A 21,962-nucleotide genomic window follows, 5' to 3' on the forward strand; every position below is an offset into this window, starting at 1 on the left:
TCGCGTGGGTCAGCCAGAGGGCTGCTGCCAGCGGCGACGCGTGGTCATGTCGGCGAGTCCAGATCGGTGGCGAAGCCCCGATCCGACCCGATCACAATACTCGCCGCGCCACCCAACATTTGGGGCTCATCTCGTGATGAGCAGCAGTAGAGGCGCGTGGATTTGACGCGAAGGTCCATGATGTCAAAACATGGCATTAGGTTTGACTTAGGTCAATCGTAGTGATAATTATAACCGAGAGACGCAAATACCAGACGTTAATGGCCTTAGGTTAATGAAAAGGCTGGGCGAGATAGGTATTGCGGGCTATTACCCCCCCCCCCCCCCCCCACACGCGCAAGCACATGTGCACACACGCACGCACGCTCGCCCACGCCCACACGCACGCACGCACGCACGCACGCACGCACGCACGCACGCACACACACACACACACACACACACACACACACACACACGCACGCACGCACGCACGCACGCATGCACGCAGGCATGCATGCATGCACGCACACACACGCACACACGTATATATATATATATATATATATATATATATATATATATATATATATATATATATATATCTGCCTTACGTGCCAGCTCAGTGAACGCTAAAGAGCCCCGGACCCAAGGATGTCTTTGTCACCTTTCCATATCCGAAGGCAGCACGTGGAGCACCTGCCACGTAGTACGTGCGGCCGTCGCCTAGAAACTCCCCGGAACTAACGGCGTAGCCTGCAATCAAGTGCCACGCCCTTATCCACCGATCGAATAACAATCGTCCTGCCACGCCACATCACACGGGCCCGACAGCTCAATCAAAGCACGGCGCCCCGACACACAGCGGGCTAAATCACACGTCCGTCGGCCGGGCATAAGACTATACCCCGCCGATGCTGCAGCTCATAGCAGTGCACCGTGCCATTGCGCCCTGCAATGAGCGCAATGCTGAGTCTGTCGCCTGAGCACACACCGGTGTTGATTCAGGGGACAGAAGAGACGTTGTCAGGAAGTAGGCATGTGCCAGACTCCGCATTAGCGATTCAGCAATGGGAAGCCTGCCACAGAAGCCAGACCATGGCGGTCTCAAGTGTGTAGAGTTGCTCTTCTACCAGGGGACATGAGGAGCGGCGCGGCGCCGAACACTGACCGAAGTAGTCGTACTCGTTGACGGCGTCGGTCAGGTACGGGTTGGGGATGCGTGACACGCTCAGTGGCTGCGAGTCGAGAGCCTGCCGCCGCCGCCGCCGCCGCTGGTTCGAGTCGACGCTGATGTAGGTGTCGCCAGAGAGTCGCACCACGGTGCCTTTCCAGTTGTACACACCCGGCGCCCCCATCAGCAGCTCCGAGCCGTTCTGCCGGAGGCGCCGTCTCATGTCAGGCGCCTGCAGCTGCACGGGCTGCGTGCGCACATACAGTGTGTGTGTGTGGGGGGGGGGGGGGACGCGTCAGCCTTGTTTTCATGTGACAGCAAGTCGCAGCGTATTAAACCGTAATGCATATGAGACGCGCCTTTGGTTTTGATTGCCCGCGTTTTCGACCAGCAACAACGCAACGACGGTGATACATTACCAAATCAAACGGTCCACGGGAGAAGCGGGGCTAGTTCACGCACGTGCCGAGAAACGCTCTGATATGAGGCAACCCTGCCGCACAAAAACGCAAACACCACGTGGGTGGTCTGGCTGGCAGCCGCAGTCGTCAGTGACCTTCCGGTGGGTGTTCGTGGAGCTCAGTGACTTTCCGGTGGGCGCTAGTGGAGCGCAAACGCTATCCGGGTAAACAATGGCTTACTGGCACTACTTTCGCCTGCAGAGTGAGCCTATACGCTACGACAACTGAATATCAAGGCTCCTGTAGCATACCGCCGCTGGTGCAGGGCAGAAAAGGCACGTTGCGCGCAATGCCATGCAGTATATTTTCTATGTCTCACGGCACAAGAAGTGTGGGCAAGACGTAAAATCATTAATTTATCGCCGACAGGGCAATTAAAACTAAACGACGTATACCGCCCCTGAACTGACAAAGTAGCATGCATCACCGGCCCCACCTTGGCAAAGTGGACCGAGATGCCTGCCTCTCCATACGCGTACAGGAAGCGTTCGTCCTGGCCTCCCCTCGTACGCAGCATCTGTTTGCCTGGGGGTCAGGGTCAAAGGTCATCCCGACTGGCAGCTGCGGCCTCTGGCGGCGGCGGCCCGCGTCTTCCCGGCACGCTCGTCACAGGGCCACACTGCTCGTCACAGACCAGACTGCCAATGACGCACTGCTGCCGCCAGAAACGCCGCCATTAGCGGTAAACACCTTCGCAGGCGCTGAGTCAGCGCCGTCCAGGCATGGTGACATCAGTTTTATTGGTACGACTTTGAAATGAGCATGTCCGTCAACTCGTCAATACCGTAATCCTCGCAAAATTGATGTAGCTCGTGTGTTAAACAACATTCCAACAGCAACACTGCGATAAGCACGCTGCCCTGTTAGAAACAGCTAGCGCGCGCGCTCACTCACTGCTCTCGACGAGAGGCACCACCTTGCTGGCATTATAATCGTTGGCGCCCGCCTCCATCCAGTAGCAGACGCCGTTGCCATAATGATTGCTCTTGGACAGCTGATTCATCCAGCGGTGGCCGCACACCTGGGGGCAAGTGACGACTCTGAGCACCGCGGTCTGCCGCGGCCGGCCGGCGGCCCGGGGCGGGCAGCCGACAGGCCGCAGCCAGCCGGCGGCTCGGGGCGGGCAGCCGACAGGCCGCGGCCGGCCGGCAGCTTGGGCGGACAGCCGACAGGCCGCGGCCGGCCGGCAGCTCGGGCGGGCAGCCGACAGGCCGCGGCCGGCCGGCAGCTCGGGCGGACAGCCGACAGGCCGCAGCCAGCCGGCAGCTCGGGCGGACAGCCGACAGGCCGCGGTCCGGCCAGCGCTCGGCGGACAGGCCGACAGGCCGCGGCCGGCCGGCGGCTCGGGCGGACAGCCGACAGGCCGCGGCCGGCCGGCGGCCCGGGGCGGGCCACCGACAGGCCGCAGCCAGCCGGCAGGCTCGGGCGGACAGCCGACAGGCCGCGGCCGCCGGCAGCTTGGGGGCCACCGCAGGCCGCAGCAGCCTCCGGGGCGGGCCAGCCGACAGGCCGCGGCCGGCCGGCCGCTTCGGGCGGACAGCCGACAGACAGGCCGCAGCCAGCCGACGGCCCGGGGCGGGCACCGACAGGCGCGGCCGGCCGGCAGCTTGGGCGGACAGACGACAGGCCGCAGCCGGCCGGCGGCTCGGGGGCGGGCAGCGAACAGGCCGGGCCGGCCGGCAGCTTGGGCGGACAGCGACAGGCCGCGGTCGGCCGGCAGCTCGGGGCAGGCAGTCGACAGGCCGCAGCCGGGCCGGCGGCTCGGGCAGGCAGCCGACAGGCCGCGGTCGGCCGGCAGCTTGGGCGGACAGCCGACAGGCCGCAGCCGGCCGGCGGCTCGGGCGGACAGCCGACAGGCCGCGGCCGGCCGGCAGCTCGGGCGGACAGCCGACAGCCGCGGCCGGCCGGCGGCCCGGGTCGGACAGCCGACAGGCCGCGGCCGGCCAGTCAGGTCATGCGTAATGCGGGCTCCCTCTGGCCACTTTCTGATGCGGCGCAGCCTCTAATCATCAGCCGGCAGCTGGTGGCACCTCTCGCGATAGCAATCTTAACGTCACCCCCTGGGGAACGTTTAGGCGTGCTCGTGCGGGCGTCGTTCCACAGAACGGGCATGCAGAGGCGCTGGGGTCTGGCGACGGCCGCAGCTGAACCCGACACCCACGGTCGCCGCCTGTTCGGACAACGGCGGAGGGGAGGAGAGCGCGATGAAGGGCAACCGTGCCGCTCGGCAGGAGCAATGCCAGACGCCGGGGGGGGGGGGGGAGCGCACAGGGGAGAGGAGGCCTCATCCGACACCCACCGCACCGCGCTCCCTGTTAAGACACGCTGACCGAGCCCCGCGCTCCCTGCCAAGGCACACCGACCGAGCCCCGCGCTCCCTGCTGAGGCACGCTGACCGAACCCCGCGCTCCCTGCTGAGGCACGCTGACCGAGCCCCGCGCTTCCTGTTAAGGCACGCTGACCGTGGCCCAGCACTGTCCGACAGTCGGAGAGTCTGACAACGTGAGTCAGTGGACAACGTGAGCTGCCCTTGCGAGCAGCGCCGGACCTCGGCTGGCGGACCGCGGTGGGCGCACGGCGACGGCTGCAGACCCAGCCGCGCTGACCGCGCCTCAAACAAAGCGACGAGCCCTCATGTACGCGCATCACGCGCCGCATTGTCGCACGCACACGCATCACACGCTCACGCCGTCACAGGTATGGAGCTCGAGCGGACGTGACGGCCGGTGTTGCCTCGTCCTGTCACGCTCCTCTGGGCTCTCCGGGTTCGGAAAACAGCCGCATACGTTCAGACAGACCTGCTACCCATGCCGTGCATGCATTCATGTGCGGTCCAGTTCAAATCATCCTAAATTGAAGGTGACGTAACGTAGAGAGCGGATGGCCGGCAGTCACGAAAGACAACGGAAGGGCGTTACATTAAAAAAACGGTTTGTATGTCCTTCTTTTGGATTGTAGTAGCATCTTGGTCAACTGTCCTTGCTATGCATGTTTCTGTCTCGAAATATGAGTGATCTACGCGCGACTCTCTTTACGCTGTCTTGCAGTGTTAACCGCCCTCCACTCTTCTGCACTTAACCCCCCCCCCCATACCCCACTGAGGAAAGGCCCACTGTTTACCTCTGCACTCCGCTCCGAGTCAACTGTTTGCATCCAACAAACTTTATGGGACGGCGGCTGCGTTGCGTAACGCGCAGTGCGCAGCGGGTGAATCCCGACACCTCCGACAGACACTGCGCGGTCAACACCAGACCAGCCTCGACAGATCGGCTCGGCCTGACGGCGCCTGTCGTGGTCCGGACACCGCGCCGGCGGACAGTGAGTAACGCCCGGCCCTGTCCACAGAGCCCGCGCCGCCACGTCGCGCTCTATCGCCGCGGATCGGCCGCCGCCTGCCAGCACCTGTCGCGGCTCCCGCGCGCCATCCTGCGCCTCCCCGCCGGCTGTCGGCGGCGGCGTCTCCGCGCCGGGTCTCCGGCACGCTGAGATCGGTCTCCGCCAGCTCGACACGGCTTGGATCCATTCCGCCGGCCGGGAGAAAGCTGCACAGACGCCCGCCTCCTCCTCCCGTGCGGATATCATGCCATTGGTGTGCCGTGTTTACACAAGGCGACGGCGTTTGAAAGACGCTGCTCGGCGCCGGCGGACGGCGCTCAGAGAGCGGAGAGATCCGACCCGGCTGGACCAGGCGGCGGGACCGTAAAGAGCGACGGCTGATTGTGACTGCCGGCGGGGTCAAGCGGGGTCAGGTTCGCCGCCGCTCGTTACCCGGACAGCAGGAGAAGCGTGCAGCGGAGGGGGGCGCGCCAGCTAATGACGACGTCGTTCGACATCCGAGGAGGCTGCGATACCATCGGCTCGGCTGGGATCACCGCCGGCCGGGCAGGCCGGACGGCGGGGCACTGCCGCCGCAGCGTGGGCCCGCCCACCTGCCTTACGGCGGGCAGGGACTGCGGACGTGCCGCAGAGGGCCACAAAGAAGACCAGCGCCCAACGGTCAGCGGCACACAGACGCCACTCCACTGTCCAACGGCCACGAGTGGCCGACGTGCCGCGCCCGCAAAAACGGCCACACCTGTCTGGCCGCGCCGGCCGCCGCCAGCGGGCCCCTCCCCGGCGCGTGCCGGCAGCGGCCCCTAGATGAACTCTCGCCCCTCGCGATCGTGGACGGTCGTGTCTCGGACTGGGCCCGACTTGTGCAACACGGCAGGTGCGTCGGCCTGGGGCGTTCCGTCAATTGGCACCTTATCGGCCAGCATGGTCCACGGGCAGCGGCTGAAATGAAGAGATTGCCGGCAGTCGTTAGCAGCGGACAGATGACGCCAGATGGCGCTCCCAGCTGGCAGCACCGGCTGCACAGGGCCATACTTGGCCAGCCAGACCAGCCGTATCGTACTGCCATCACCCACCTCCTTCACGTGGGATTTCCGGACAAGAGCCATACACTGCCGGCATGCCATCTCCCGGCGTGGTCACAAGGTTCACCATTTGCCTCAGCGGGTAGCGGCTACATCACAGCCGATGGTAATTGAGAGAGCACCGCGTCGCTGGGGCTGGGACGGCGTCGGCCGGCCGCTCAGAGTAAGCCACACACCGCTCGGCGGGGGTCGTCACGCACTCGACAGGCTTTCGCCATCGGGAGGCACACGACGGCAGTCCGCGCCGCCCACTAACTGCAGAGCTCGTTTCACGCCACGCTTCACGCGGAGATTTGTGACGTCGGCATGGGGCATTTCGTTTAAACGCCGACACCTTTCTTCCTCCGGACCGTAAGGTGCCGTTTTGGAGCCATTCCTTTGCACCAGTCATACAGCACAAAAAAGGCCAACGACCCTTCATGAGCACTCCGACGGTCGATAAAGCCTGACCCCTATCATTTCTTCTGATTCGGTGTTGATTTCTGATCGCGCCCGGCTATTCAGCGGCCGCCTAGGTGCGGACGAATGCCTGGTCTCGCCGGCATTCAGTGCAACAGCCGTTTCCTGTCGGGCGCATAGTATATCAATCAGCACTGTTTTTGCCCGCTCCTGCACACAAAGAGCGGGGCGATGGCATTAACCTGGTTGCGAGCGCAGCCGAGCCGAGCCCAACTTCCGGCCTCTCTGCCTGTCCAGGGTGACCTCGCGCTGTGGCTGGGGTTACCGGGACCCCTGCCCCCACCCCGGCGGCAAAAACAGCCGCTGCCGACTCAAGGCGACCGGCGGCGGTAAGAAGCGACCTCGGCACGAGCGAGGTCCGGTCAGATCTCTGCCGCGGCCCCGACCCCTCCCAGCTGAGCTGCGTCCAAGGACTCAGGAACCGACGTCGGCCAAGTCCCAGTCGAGCCCGCTTAGGAACCGACGGCGGTCCAGTCCTTCTCCAGCCGAACTTCGCCCGAGGGCTGATGCCGACCCAAACCCCTTAAGCGAAGCTCGATCCCAGCACTGGCAACACTCCGGACTCTCTGAAGCTGAGCTTGAGGAAGTAACGGCCGCTTGCGGAACTACAGTGACGAGGTAATACCGTCCGAGGATGATATGTAAGGACCCAGGCATCCCTGGACTCAGCAATTGACTTCAAACACCGACACTTATACCTCTCCCTCTTCAGTCGAAATTTAGCCTGACCCGAGAACCGAGGGGAGCTCGGTCTTCTCAGCAACTACGTTGAGCCGGTGACCCACTGCGGCCCCGACCCGCTGGCGTGGAGGCCAGTGAGACGGCCTGCGCCGGCCGTCAGGTGTTCGCGGACCGCCTGGAGCTGCACGGACACGTCGGCTCGTTAAAACACTTCGCGCACGCGAAAGTGGTCCGCGCAGCATGCAGTAAAAAGGGAGCGTGGAATTAGTCGGTAATTATCGACACGACCTGGCGGCGGTGACCAATCTGCGCCGATTGGCCCCGGTGGCTGCACACCGGCCGTGACCCTCGCCCCTGCACAGCCCCGGTCCCAAACCCGCCGACGACTGGTCGGCCCCTGGCCGCCCGTCTCTTCCTGATTTGTGGAACGACGACTTCTCTCCAGCCGTGCCCCTGAACAACGATGGTCTGACGAGCACTCTACGACCGAATCGTGCCACCACGATCAGGCCGACTGTCTTCGAAAGGCTCACGCTCTGCCACCGCGCCGAGCGCCCGAGCTGGCTTTGTCTTCAGAATGCTGACAGCCCCCTGTCGGCCGATTCCGACCTGTGCTCTCCGACCCCTGCCTCCCCGAACGCTGAGCGGTGCCCCCCCCCCCCTCCCCCGCCCACTGGTTCAATCTCCACCCCAGTCTGTCGACGCCCCAACACTGCCGCTGCGTCGCGAAGCGCGCAGGCTGGTTTTCCCCGCCGTTGGTGTGGGCTGCGCCGCCGTCCGGGCGTCGGAGGAGGAGACTTAGCGGGCGGGACAGGCAGACAGAACAGCCAGCCTCCGCCGGCGGTCCGACACGCAGCGCATGACTCACCGGCACAGGACATACCAGATCCGTCATCCAGGCGGTAAAAGAGGGCGGAGGCGACGTCGGCTCCTCCACCGTCTGCGCGGGGTGCGTCAGCGACGCCCTTCTCCCCCCCCCCCGGTGTGACCCCCAGCCGCGTGTCAGGGTCGGACCTCACGCAGTCCACCCCACCCACCCGTGCTCCGGCCGCGCCGCCAAACAGGCGACGCATCTCATTAACGGAGCGAACGTCCCGGCGCGTCGCCTCACAAATCGGGACACCGCAAATGTCACCGGCTGTCTCGTTAATTAATTATCGCTCGTTGGGATGGCGACACACGCAGGATGGCCAGCGCAGGCCGCACGTACGTCAGATGGAGAGGCCCGGCATGATTTCATCAGGCGGATGACAAACAAAAAAGACGCCAGCTCGCTCGAAAGCCTAGTCATTCCGTTTCGCATCAATCAGTTCTCTCCCTCCCAAATCTCCGGAATGTCACGTCTCACAAGCTGACACAGGCGCGTCACACGCGAGTCTGTGTGGCCCCTTCGAGGCGGCTCAAATCCCCAGCGCGAGTCACATTGCCGCTCGGCTGACGGAGTCCAGCAGCAGTCGCCCGAGTCACACTGCCGCTCGGCTGACGGCGGCCAGCAGCAGTCGCCCGAGTCACGTTGCCGCTCGGCTGACGGCGGCCAGCTGCAGTCACCCGAGTCACACTACCGCTCGGCTGACGGCGGCCAGCAGCAGTCGCCCGAGTCACACTGCCGCTCGGCTGACGGCGGCCAGCAGCAGTCGCCCGAGTCACACTGCCGCTCGGCTGACGGCAGCCCGAGTCGACCGAGTCACACTGCACGTGAAATGACGCATCACTCTAATTTTTGAACGGTATGAGCTGATTTCGAAAAAATCCGGCTTTCATGACGGTCGTTCTCGCGCGCCCGCCGCCCGCCGCCTGTTATTTGCCTCTGCAGCAGTTCACGCAGCCCCGTTTGATGGAAACTGCAACCCCGGCCACCTGTGTTCTTGCTCCTAACATCGCGAGTGAACAGACTCAAAACATGTTTGTGCAATTTGCTTCACTAGTCGATTCTGAAAAAGGACGGACGTTCTTAGACTAACATGGGTTCACTCTCTTCATGTTTTGGCATCATTCTGATTCACTATATTCAACATTAAGGAGACGTTTTGCGAACAAGGACCCCGTGGGTGGATTGCTAGGAGGCATATTATATTTTCCGGTCCGGGGCTGAAGGGCCTGTGCCGGCTGCAGTTCCAGTACAGGGTGCCTACCGGCTGCACTGCTGACGACACGGACCTGGTCAATCAGGAGACTTTCAGAGGCATCAATAATGCTTTGGTCCCCTCCCTGACATGGGAGGCCCTCTGACCCGGGCAGATGTCCCCGTAAGGACGCAGGGCCCTCAGCGACACAAAAAGATCTCTTCCAATAGTCCAAATCCAAGGTCCAATAATTGGCACAGGGACTCCAGGTCAGCATAACGGGCCCCTGCCTCAAATGGGACTGAGGGCTCTGCGTTTCGGTAATGGACCCCTGACTAGCCTCACATTTGGATCCCGTCCCTGCTCCTGTGCACCAAATGTTTTCCTGGCCGACTCGAGGCCCCTTGCCGCCACTGGCCCCATGTTGGGACTGTGGGCCTCTGACCGACAGAGAGGCCTCAACTCAGAGGCCCTGACCGATGTAAATCACGGGTCTCGGCGTTTTGACTGGTTAGAGGACGCCACCGCAGCTGCTGACATTGCGGTGCTCGCAATCCAGCCTTCTATAAATATCCGGCCACGGCTCAGTCAAATCTGCATTGGAATTCACAGTCAGTCGGGCTGAAAGGCCCGCCCGAGCTCGAGCGCCGCGTGACGTCAGGCTCGCTGGCGTGACGTCATATCACCTTGGCCGCCAGCGGCGTATCGTCGCATCGACGGTCCCTGCGCATTCGTGGCTGATCTGCACCAGGACGCAAGAGGAAACTGAAAACATGCCATTTGTCTCGCGCGGACAGCACCCAATGTCACCGGCCGGGCACGCGGGCCTGAGGACCTCTCGACAGCAGCCAAGGACGGCTCAGATCACGTGATCGGCCGAGCAGGACGGAAAGGTTACGCCGCAGCGTACGATGTACGCACATCGAACCAATGCAAACGTGATATTGCATTAGGACGGCGACATCATAATGCTATGGCTAATGAAAAAGTGTTGCCCCTACTTTAGGAAAGCCGGTTGGTCAAAACCCCATTGCAGGTAGCTGCCAAAGGGTACGTTAAAAGCAGGAAAGAAATCGCACATACCGCGGGCGATTTCCGCTGGTCCGAGCCTCGGATGGACCGTGGGCGTCGTCCCGTTCACGGTCGTCACGACCGCCGAGATTAGGCGTGCGTTCTTCGGCGGCCGCGGCGGCGGAGTCGGGCCGCGGCCGCGGCCGCCGCCGCCGGCCGGCATCCGTTCCGCGCAGCCGGCGGCGGCGGCGGGCCGTTTGGGCGCCGCTGCGGTCTGCCGCGGCCACGCCGGGCGCACCTCCGCACGACTCGCCGCCGCCACTACCCCGCCCCGCCCTGCACCGCCTGCACGGCCCGATACCGGCCCGGTATGCCACCGCTCAGCGATCTGCTGTCCTGCGGGCGGCCGGGAGAGAGGAGCGAGCGAGAGAGCGCCGCCGCGACGTCAGGGCCAATTGGGCTGAGGACGTGCCGCCCGCGCCGGCCGGCGGACGGCGACGGTGGCGGCGACGGTGGCGGCGACCGGGGCGGCCGGTCAAGTGGGGTAACCCGTCATCACGGGCTGAACGGCCAGAGGTTACCGAGGCCAGACAGCGAAGGGACGACGAGGTCTGGACGGCGGGAATCGACAGAGACTGAGAGCCGATTGGTCACAGAGGGTTAAAAAACTGGGGTCATCGCAGGCTACGAAAATGGGATTTCGCCATTCACATGACACTTCTACCTGTACCTAACAGCTTTACTTCTATCATCACTATTTTTGGACACTATTGGCTGACGGCCTTTTGGCACCTGGGGCCATAGCAAATGGAGCGGAATGCCTGATATAATAACTGAAGAATCGTGTTCATTTTGACGGCGTCGCTGGTTGTGTTGCGCCACGGTGCCTTGAGCGTTCCACCGGAGCCGGCTGCACATACCCAGCAGAGCAGTCCCCGATCGATGCATACGTGCCCCCAGAGGTCAGGCCATCCCGAACGGCTGCTGTCGCGGCGCGGCGCCCAGCCGGGTTCGCCCCAGTTGCCGCCCGCGGCCGGGGCGGGGTCACAGTCGACACTTGACAGGCCCCAGCCCAGCCCCGCCTGCGCCACGCTCTGCGTGAGCGCCGCACTGTCCGATGCTGCCATTAGTAAATGGACGTCCAGCTTCACCACTTGTGTCTAATTGTAGCACTTTCGTGCGCAGCGCCCATGGCGCGTTGTTGCCATTTGCAGAAACGCTTCCCGGAGCCGACATGGGGATCTCGTCCGCGGAAAATCGCCGACATGGCTGGCGTGCCATGCACGATTCGGCTTCTGGCAGCCGCGATACTTAACGGTCGCACGCAACACGACGTGGTTTAAGAGCATTCCAAGGGCTGGGAGAACCGGTACCGCGCCTGCTTGAACCGGGAATGGCCGCCTCCGGCGATGGCCTGTTTCCCGCTTCTTTCGGAAAAAATAGTTTCGTTCTTGTCCAGCTCACTTGCCCCGGTCGACAAAGATGATAGCGCACTATGCTTTTGGTTATCCAGGCATGGGACTGACGTCCAAACAAAAGCAGACATTATCATAATTTGCGTTGGTTTGCATTGCCGTTGGTACCGTGTGATGTCATTCAGCCACTAGACACTTTCATCGAACAAAATGATCGCAACAGGGTGCACACATCGTGTGAGGAGAGTTGGGACATGACCCCAATTGTATCATCCTTTCAGGGATCATTGGATGACTGCAATTAAAAAAGCAATCATTCGCGACTGCATTGGAAGATCAGCTGTTTGCATCTCTCACATGCCTGGACGTCCGGCAGTACCCAGTAGCTCATGACTTGATCGCAAAGCATCTGCCCGTTCACTCCACGCAGGTCAAATCCCAGGTCTGTCTGAATCTCAGCCTTATTCTTCAGATGAAGCCTGGGTCTTAAGCTTTAAAAGTGAGTACGCTCGGAGATATTTAAATTCAGAAAAGTGGGTGCGACATTGGCTGTGCCACTGCGCAGCCACCTAAATAAACCATTTCTCCGTCTCCAATTTTAGTTACTAGCCTCGCATTTTGGACACCGTGTACGTGCCGACTTTATTCCTAAGGCACGTGTACGAGAGAACCATTGTTGTCAACGTCGGACCAACACGGGGAAGCCATTTCCAAGACCTCATATAAATGGGATCCTATAACAGCAGGAGCAGTGCAAATACGCCGTTACTCTGGCACCCTTGGCCAGAGCAGGGAGCTCTGACCGAGAGCCGGTGACCTGACCCTGGGACCGCCTCAGCGGAGCCGGGCACCTGACCCCTGCGGCCGGAAGCCAGGTCGGTCGGCGGGGCCAGGCCCAGGCGCGACGCTCTGTTTGTTTTGAGAGCCGCAGGTGCCGCGTCGGCCTGTCCTCGGCTGACAGCCCGCTCCTTGGATGGGACGCCGGCGTCGCTTCCGCATATCACCGTCAGCCAGGCTGCTGGACCCTCGGTCCCAGCCACGGCGGCCGCACGGCGTTATTCTCATTACTTTGGCATACAAAGCTTTGCGCTGTGGACTGTACAGCATCGCAGACCATACACTTAGCTATCTCTTACCCTCAGCTGTGTTTCCGTGGACTTCAGACGTCAATCATAATCATTACATGGAGCTAATGAGCTAACGGCGAGATATAGCGGTAAATATTTAAATGATTATCGATGAGGTTCATCCCCACGGGGACCGAGGAAAGTTGAATATTTATGAATTCGGGCCAACACTTCCCATGACTGCGGAGTGAAGCAATGGTCTCGCAATGGTCTTCTCGATCACTCAATAACTTCAATTCCACTCCAAGCTCGCGAATTAGGCACGGCTGATTATCAATCACAGCTCACTAATTGCAGTGTTATCCCGTGAGTTCCATGAATTCGACGGGTGGCGAGGGTGTTCGGTGGATGTGGTGACCTCCATCGCCAGTGTCCATGCTGATTACTATTGTAGGTTCTGCCGGAGCCGGCCCGTCGGGTTGGGGCTGGGGTTGCGGGTTGGGATCAAGCCACGGCTTCAAAACCGCCCGTCGCAGATATGAGTCAGCTCGGCAAACAGCACCGTTCGGTCTGCAGGCATATTGATGGGTGGCTTAACAGTTTGACGGCGGCACAGGGAGCAACCCAAACAATGAGACGCGCAAAACGGGCCTGCAGGAAAACTGACCCTCATTCACATCGCCCTGCTTAGCCACTGGAATGACGGTGGATCTAGGTCAATTTCAGCTCGTTCAACGCAAGCTCACTGTCCGTTCGCATAAAACACGACCGGGATGGCTACCAGCGGCAGCAGCATGGCTCTGCTGGGCACAGCCGCGCAGGCCGAGGGGAGCGCACGGATCACACGCCGCAAGGTACTCACCGACACCTTGCCCTGGGGTGAAGGGTCGGTGTCGAGCGCGCCGCCGATCCAGGCGCCGTCCCGCCGGTCCCGGTAGTAGAACGGCGGCTGGCCCTGACGACGCGAGTCGTCTGCCGGCACAGGTCACCTCAGGTCAGCTCAGGTCAGCTCAGCACAGGTCAGCACAGCGCAGGTCAGGTCTGCTCGGCACAGGTCAGCGCAGGTCAGGTCTGCTTGGCACAAGTCAGCTCAGGTCAGCTCAAGTCAGCTCAGCACAGGTCAGCTCAGCACAGGTCAGCTCAGGTCAGATCAGATCAGGTCAGGTCAGGTCAGGTCAGGTCAGATCAGATCAGATCAGCGGTACGCCACACCACAACACCGGGGCCGTGATTCAGCCCCGCCGTCCAGCGCGACCGAACGCATGGCCTCGTCGAGCACGCCCGGTGCGCGGAGGGGGCGCGCCGGCCGCCCCGGCACCAGCCGTGATTACAGGCGGCACCAAATGCCAACAGGGCAGGGTCACGCCGAGGCTGTTCGGATGCTGATGAAGTACCGGCGTGGGATTTTCAAAAGTCGTGACCGACCAGGCAATCTCAGAGAAGGAAAATGCACTGCATGGGCCATACGACTTGCATGCCTCGGCAAACCTAAAGTCCGCGGTCATGGGCTATTGCACTTGGACAGCGAGTAACCAAAAGGGAAGTATGAAACGACTTCTACGTGCATAAGCCTTCATTTAAGCTCACGAATTGCGACATTCCGAACAAACCTGGCATCAGCCAAAAATTGTGCGCACCTCAGGGAGGAAAAACGCAGGAAAAGCTTTAGACATATAATGATGCCGCGGTCATTCTGTGGACTGGATGTGGCAATTCAGTTCACCCAGTTGTCTGCTTTAACCGATTCAGTTGGGATGAAGTGTGACGACTCATTCGTCTGGTCGCAACGTCTGGCGTCTGCAACACACTACTCTACAGAGCATTGGTTTTTGCCCACTAAGGCGAAAAATAACCATTCAGCACCGTTGCCTTTCAGGTGCAAATGGCATCTGTCGTCTGTGCTGCACGGCAGGCTAAGCCACGCCCACCTCAATTGCCGCCTTCATACCCGCCAGCATCCGCAAGCTCTTCGCTGACCACGCGCTGGAGCTGAACAGTATACCTAAAAAGGCAGCCTTGGTGTGGGGCTAATCGCCGGTTTTCTGGCCCCGAACATGCCCAACGGCCGAAGCGCTGTTCGCTGTTTGGACATCTGGACACGCCCAGCGGGATGACTGTATGTCCGTTTTTACGGCTTAGTGGCCTGGCTGTGCCGCGAGCGAAGGGTGATCAGTTTTTACCGGATCGATAGCAGGCTCGGTGTCTCCTTTTTGCATTGCCTGCACGAGGCTCATAATGAGTAGGCCTGATATTCGCATGATCGCCTAACCACAAATACACACCGCGAAACCAACGGGTCACCGAGGGAAACGTTTTGAAAATGCGATTCCGGAAGCAATGCCAGTCATAAAGGCGATTGCAGCAGGAGTTATTCACCCACACGGTGAAGGACACAGAAAATATCGCCTTTAAAAGCACTGGGTGACGCTAGTGATTTTGCAACAATGGTGCTTTTTGCCACCTGCCGCTGACATTCGGTGAAATATCTGCACAAAACACATCTGCACCGGCAATCAAATACCAGCGCGCCTCCTAGTTTCGGTCCGTCGGTCCCATAGTTCATAATGCGGCGGGGGCTGCAGCGTTGACTGCGTCCACGCACGTCAGCTCCGCCAGTCCGTCTGTCTGGGCGAGGGGCAGCCGTTCAGCGGCGGCCGCGTTCAGTGAAGGTCAACAGTTCTGCGGGCGCCAGCGTCTGGCAGTTTTTCGCCGGGGAGAGTCAGCGACGCGTCGCTGGTGAACGAGGCAAGCGCAGCTGGGATGGATGCTAGGCACCAGCCGCGGCCAGATCACACCGAACACGACGGCCGCCATTACAGAGCGGAACACACGCGGCAGGATCGGCGGTGCGGACACCTGCGGCCGAGTCGTCTGCAAGGGCGCCGCTGCAGCAGGGCTCGGACTTCGCCCGGACTCCAGCCGGCCCTGGCGCTGGCGCTGGGGTTCAGCGACCGGCGCCGTGTCGGCATCCTTTCTCACGCCAAGCAGCGTTGCCGTCTCACAAAGCACGGGGCGCCGGGGCCGGCAGGCCAGTCTCGCACATCACCCTCACAAAAACAGGACCGATAAAAACCGCAGTCCAGAACGAGGCGACATCGAACGGTGCTGAACAGGCTCGGCTGGCAGCCGGAGCCGCCTCGGCCCGAGTCGTGCTGCACTGAGCTGAACACCGCTGACGGCGGGACGGTGAGATCCTGACGGCGGGACGATGAGGTCCTGACGGCGGGACGATGAGGTCCCGTCGGCGGGCAGGTGAGGTCCTGTCGGCGGGAAGGCGAGGTCCTGAAGGCGGGAAGGTGAGGTCCTGAAGGCGGGAAGGTGAGGTCATGAAGGCGGAAAGGTGAGCTCCTGTCGGCGGGAAGGAGAGGTCCTGCCGGCGGGAAGGTGAGGTCCTGATGGCGGGACGGTGAGGTCCTGACGGCGGGAAGGTGTGGTCCTGACAGTGGGAAGGTAAGGTCCTGTCGACGGAAAGCTGAGGTCCTGTCGACGGGAAGGTGAGGTCCTGTCAGCGGAAAGGTGATGTCCTGTCAGCGGGTCGAGTGAGGCAATCTTCCGACGGAGGTGAAGTCAGGTGGCTATGCCGATAGCGAGGTGAAGGGCATCGGACCGTGGTGAAGAGCGCGCTTAACAGCGAGTGCGACGCAGCGAGGACGATCCCGACAGGGGTGGTGTGAAACGCCCAGTGAAGTCCTGACAGGGGTGGTGTGAAACGCCCAGTGAAGTCCTGACAGGGGTGGTGTGAACGCCCAGTTAAGTCCTGACAGGGGTGGTGTGAACGCCGAGTGAAATAAAGCGGACACGTCATCTAAATGAAATAACAACCGTCCCTGATTACAGTGAGGTAAGCCAGACGACAATAGCCAGCTAACCTCGGCTGGGATCGGCCGGCAACGCGCGGCAACTGCCGGCTGGTGGACGAGCGCAGCCAAAACACACCCTCGTGCGCGTGTCGCGCGGCCCGCGCCGAGCGTGCGCGTGTGCTGGCGCACCGGGCGGCATCCCGCCTCACCTGACGTGTTCAGCACCACCTCTCAGACTTCACCTGACGTGTCCAGCACCACCTCTCGGACCTCACCTGACGTGTCCAGCACCACCTCTCAGAGCTGTGCCCAGGCTCCCCTGACGTATCCAGTACCACCTCTCAGAGCTGTGCCCAGTCTCACCTGATGCATCCAACACCACCTCTCAGAGCTGCGCCCAGCCTCACCTGACGCATCCAGCACCACCTTTCAGAGCTGTGCCCAGCCTCACCTGACGTGTCCATCACCACCTCCCGACAGCCGAGACTCCCCACGCTACACTTGAACATGGCGCCCGTCTCCGGTATGCTGTGCAGACCGAGCGTCGAGTTGGCTTTAGGCGCGCCCACCAGCACCCTGGAATGGAGCGGGGACGGTCAGCCATCACCGGATTCATCCCGCCGGCGCGGCATCCACGGCGGCACGGCGGCAGCGGCACGGCCGTCCCACGGCGCCGGACCAGCGCTGCAGCGTATCCCCGGCCCGGCCCGGCCCGGCCGCCCACAACCCGGACACGGCCGCGCCGGCTGCTGCAGGCGGAACATGTCAGCGGGAGCGAGACGCAAAAACACTGCAGCGGTGGAATGTGGCTGATGTTTTGTCGTGCGCACTCGTGCCATTTATCTGGCATGCAGGCACTTCTGCAAAGCATGCGGCGCCATTAATTCAGTCATCATTTACTCTTAACATCACTCGATCTCTCACAGATAATATCCTATTAATTCAGTTGTCATTCTTCAGCTGGCGGCTTACTCAACCGCATACTTGCCAATGTAATCAGCCAATTAATAGACCATTCAATCACCTTCTCACGCACCAACTTATTTGGGCAATTGGCACCGCTGTGGTACCTTATTAAAAAGCGTGAACAATGAAACAGTCCCCGTTGTTCAGCAACAAGGGATCGTGGGAAAACCGAAGTGGACCACGTCACCGGAGAGGCGGAGAACTCCGACGCAAGTAAAAGCTTCGGGCCGGTTACCCGAAGCTACTGACAGCAAACGTATATCACACAGTCAGGCTGAAGCGCCTTGCTATCCAGACAGCCTAGCTCGTGCGCGTCTTGCTGCTTTCCCAGTGGGCTCTTCTTCCGGAAGTGGGGCATGCCGGGTTCACGCTGGCACGTGGCGTGCTTCGCCTATGCCCGAAGGCCGCACGCCGGCGAGAGGCAGCAGCTCTGCACGCCCTCGGGCCGGCGGCGGCACGGGCAGTCTCCACTTCAGAGCGGAGAGTGTCCGAGCGCCGCCGGACCGGCCGGCCAGCGGAGCGGTCAGCAGCCTGGCGTGTCCGGCGCGGGGCCCCGGCGTCTCGACGCGTGCCGAACACGCCGGCCGTCACTGTGACGGCACCGGCGAGCGCACCACCGCGGCCGGCGTGTCCCGCACAGGGCCGGACAATGGGCGGCGATCTCGCCCTGACGGCGCGGGACGAGAGAGGTCCGGGCGTCGGTGACCAACACACACCCGGCCCGAGGTCACCGCCGAAGGTCCCGGCCGCGCGGGCAAGTGTCGAGTCGCGGCGGCCTCGCGGACGGCGGGGGACAGCCGAGGGTCATCCAACCGGGTCAGCGGCATCCCGGCGGCGCAGACGGCGCTTCGCCGTAATCAAGCAGCTCCGATAAACAACCGGCCGAGAGCGGCGCCGGTGGCCGGCGCTCCGCGGCCCGCTCGGCCCACCGCGAGACACCTGCTGATCCCGGCCATCTCGGGCGCTAAACGGTCCCCGTGCACGATTTCTCCGCGGTTAACCGCAGCTGATCGAATTGGCGGGGCCGAGCGAGCGCCGTTCAAACAGTGGGACGGCGTGACGGGCGCGGCTTTTTGTGGGCGCCGCACCGGCCTCGAGCGGCGCCGCCCGCCCGCCGGGCCGAGACGGTTGTCGTCACCGGCCGGCGATGGATAGCGACGCCAGCCTAGGCCGTTTTTTTAGCGCCGGCCCTTTTTCCGCGCCGGTGACGAGCTCAGGGAAGGCGGCGGTCGGAGCGCGCCTGGCTCGTGTTAGCAGCCCGATCAGGCTGATTAGTGCCGCACTGGGGCGGGCCGGGCCGGACCGGGGCGGGGATGGACTACAGAAGAGGGTGGAGCCGGCCACGGGCGAGGAGTGAGCGTGCACGCTGGAGATGACACACCGCGGCCTGACAGCCGCTTGCCTCGATCTCTCAGCACGGTCTGACGGCCGTGCGGGTGGCCGTTATCGAGCGTTGGGCGACGACTCGCCGCTGCACGTGAGCCGGCCCGGCGGGCCCGGCCGCCCACCAGGCCGCTCCCACGGTCCCGGTCACGTAGTCCCGGCGACGGAAGACGCAAGCTCGGACGATGGACCGTCACCGCGAGCGGCGGGGAGACACCGGAGCTCACCGGGCGCAGGAGAGGGAAGGGAGGGGGCAGTCTGGACACCGGAGTCACCGGGCGCGGGAGAGGGGAAGGGAGGGGGCAGTCTGGACACCGGAGCTCACCGGGCGCAGGAGAGGGGAAGGGAGGGGGCAGTCTGGACACCGGAGATCACCGGGCGCAGGAGAGGAGAGGGGAGGTGGGCAGCCTGGACACCGGAGATCACCGGGCGCAGGGGAGGGGAGGGGAGGGGGGCAGCCTGGACAGCGTATCCGGCGTGTCGTCTGGATCCAAGCTGGACACTCTTCTCGCCACCGTCGCTGAAATTCTGGACGCCACACAAAGGCGGCGTTCACGCGAACCAGACAAAGACGAGCTGGCTCGGGCCCGATCCCTCAGCTGTCAAACGGAGCCCCATCATTCGGCCATGCAGAGAGAAGGCGCGGCAAACATGTCAGCGCGGAGGACTAACACGCCCGCGGAGGAGCGGCCGACCGAGCTCGTTCGCGGGGTCTGTGACCCGCGAACGGGTCTGCTGGACCGAGGCGGCTGTTACGGCACTCGGTACCGGCAGGTCACGGTAGACTGGGACAGTGGTGACATGGTCACCACGCCGGGGACATACCAGTGGCGTCTACCGTAAACGGGTTCTGATCTTGCGACCTAAAACGTGAGCATGACTGTTCTCGCAGCCCAGCGTTCCATAACAGGGAACGGATCGGGCTGCAGCGCTTAAACGCAACATCTGGAATTACTCGACTGCTCTGCGACAGCATAATGACGCTATCATAGCTGCGCTGGGCCTGCGACTTGTCTCGCTTCCTTTGCTACCACTTTGCAAATCACTTTTTGCTCAGAATCCAATTTAATCAACACTCACCCCCAGAAATAAACTTGTCGCAGAACCAATGCCCCGGCAAAGGGTGCTCTGGCCGACGGGGCGTGCCATCCCACCGGCTGCACGGCGGTCTCGGGGATACATGCCGTGCACCGCGGTCACTTCACGGACGGTGGCCAGGTGGCACGGCCCGCGGTAGCAGCTGGCATGGCCGGCTTGGTGCGGGCATGCCTCCATGCAGGTGGCCGGCGCGAGGCAGGCATTTTGTTCGGCTACCCTGTTAACTGCTATATTTCATCGTGTAATAAAGCGGACGGAAGGACGGCTTGAATGTCACAAAGGAGGCATCTGTTGCGCGCCAAAAATAGATTCCACCGCTGCTATCGCAACAACCATGACGTCTAAAAGCGGCGACAATACCCCATACTCACGAAGTCAGACTTCCCTGGAACCAATATTAAAATGTAACATAAATAAAGACCAAACCAAAATGCTGTCGCCTTTGCGTGCATCCGACCAAAGCCGGAGAGTGTCCGAGTGCGGGACTCTGCAGATTCACCGGCGATGGGAGCGACACTCCAAAGGACGCAGGAGCGCCAGCGCGCGTCCGCGAGTGTCCGAGTGCGGCTGCGAGTGCCGGAGTGTCCGAGTGCGGCTGCGAGTGCCGGAGTGTCGGCCCCAGCACTCCGCGCTGCCTCCATCGCCGACGCCCGACGTGACCGCCCAGGTCCACTTCCTCTGCCGGCCGGGCGTCGCCCTGACAGGCTGCGCGGGCCGACCGTTGCGCCCGTTATTGCAGGGGCGCGGCGCAGACAGGGAGAACGTGGCGCCGGCCGTTGGACGCCCGCATCCGTCTGGCGGGTCGGGGGGGGGGGGGGGGCGCCGCTCAGGGCGGGACTGAACTAAGGCGCGCGCGTCCGCTGCAGGGGGGGGGGGGGGCGGCCGCTCTGTCGGAGTTCAAGGTGGCGGCCGGCGGGGTCACCGGCACACGCCGCAGCACGTGTGGCGCAGGGGCAGCTCCGGCGTGGTCCACGCGAGGGGGACCTCCCGCAGCGCGTGAAAGGAGAACTCGTCTCGTTGTCGGCGCGGGGATGAAAGACCCAATGATGCTGGTCCGTGCGCTGGGACCGCTCTGCGGTCAGCTGGGGAGCGAGAAATCCCACCCCTTTGGTCTTCACGGATGTGGAGCGTCTCCAGTCACCCGTGTGTGGAGCGGCCATCCTGTGACCATCCGCGTGGGAGACAACAGTGCATTTACGCGGCTGTGGACGCCTCTGCACGCCTCCGGAGTCCTAGTCGGCAGCCATAGATGGCTGGTGTGGCGGTGGCGGCGGCGGTGACGGCGCGCGCCACACACAGGTAATTATGCTAATGGCTCGGCACCGCCCAGTGCTCTGGTCTGTCTGACCCGCGGGACACAATGGACAGAGGGGCGGAATCGGCCACAGTTCCCTGCCATCCTAATCAGAGCCGACATTGACCACGGCTGCGCCCAAAGAGGTCCGGGAACCCTGCAGGATGTGGTGCGGCCACCAACGGTGCCGGGGACTATGGCATCCCGCCCCGCCCGTCTGGGAGGCGTTTTCGGCATCCGCCCGCGCGCTGAGAGCATGTGTTCTTCGGCATAGCGGCCCCGGCAACAGCTGCAGTGTTTGGTCCGATTCGAGCGGGGTAAAAACGCGTAACTAGGATATGAACAGATTGACTGGGCAAAAACCGCACCGCGAGCGGCGATCGTGGAGGTGGACATCATCCGCCGCCTGGTGACCATTTGTCATCGCCCTCAAACGCCGTTACGTGTCCCTCGTCCAATTAATGGACCCATATAACCAGCGCACAAAACATGCACTGGTTCAGATATCCTGCCGCTTAGTACCGCGCAAAATGACAGCTTGTTTATCTTGCAATGCTACGCGCCGAGCGAAAGACAGACGACCTCAGCTGTACACACCTTGTGTGTGCTCGTGAAGCCGCGAAGGCCGTGCGAAAGCTGGAAGCCCGCCGGAAACAGCCCATTGACTGCAGCCAAGTATTAGAAATCGCAGCG

At 62.3% G+C, this 21,962-nt stretch overlaps 1 protein-coding gene across 1 annotated transcript in view; it reads right to left on the bottom strand.

Annotated features, from left to right (window-relative positions):
• The window catches only part of LOC119104121 (integrin alpha-PS3), a 47,545-nt gene extending 29,693 nt beyond the window's left edge, over positions 1-17,852 (bottom strand). Inside the window, exons 1-7 of the mRNA XM_037227808.1 lie at positions 17,770-17,852; positions 16,980-17,104; positions 13,591-13,700; positions 2,509-2,635; positions 2,051-2,139; positions 1,151-1,355; positions 647-735 (exon numbers count right to left, since the gene is read on the bottom strand). Coding sequence (XP_037083703.1) covers positions 647-735; positions 1,151-1,355; positions 2,051-2,139; positions 2,509-2,635; positions 13,591-13,700; positions 16,980-17,104; positions 17,770-17,852 — 828 coding nt within the window. The remainder of the gene's footprint in view (positions 1-646; positions 736-1,150; positions 1,356-2,050; positions 2,140-2,508; positions 2,636-13,590; positions 13,701-16,979; positions 17,105-17,769) is intronic.
• Between the last annotated feature and the right edge of the window lie 4,110 nt (positions 17,853-21,962).

This window comes from Pollicipes pollicipes, unplaced genomic scaffold (assembly GCF_011947565.3).
Source record: "Pollicipes pollicipes isolate AB1234 unplaced genomic scaffold, Ppol_2.1 Scaffold_5890;HRSCAF=6987_pilon_pilon_pilon, whole genome shotgun sequence".
In the NCBI taxonomy this organism is placed as follows: Eukaryota; Metazoa; Arthropoda; class Thecostraca; order Pollicipedomorpha; family Pollicipedidae; genus Pollicipes; species Pollicipes pollicipes.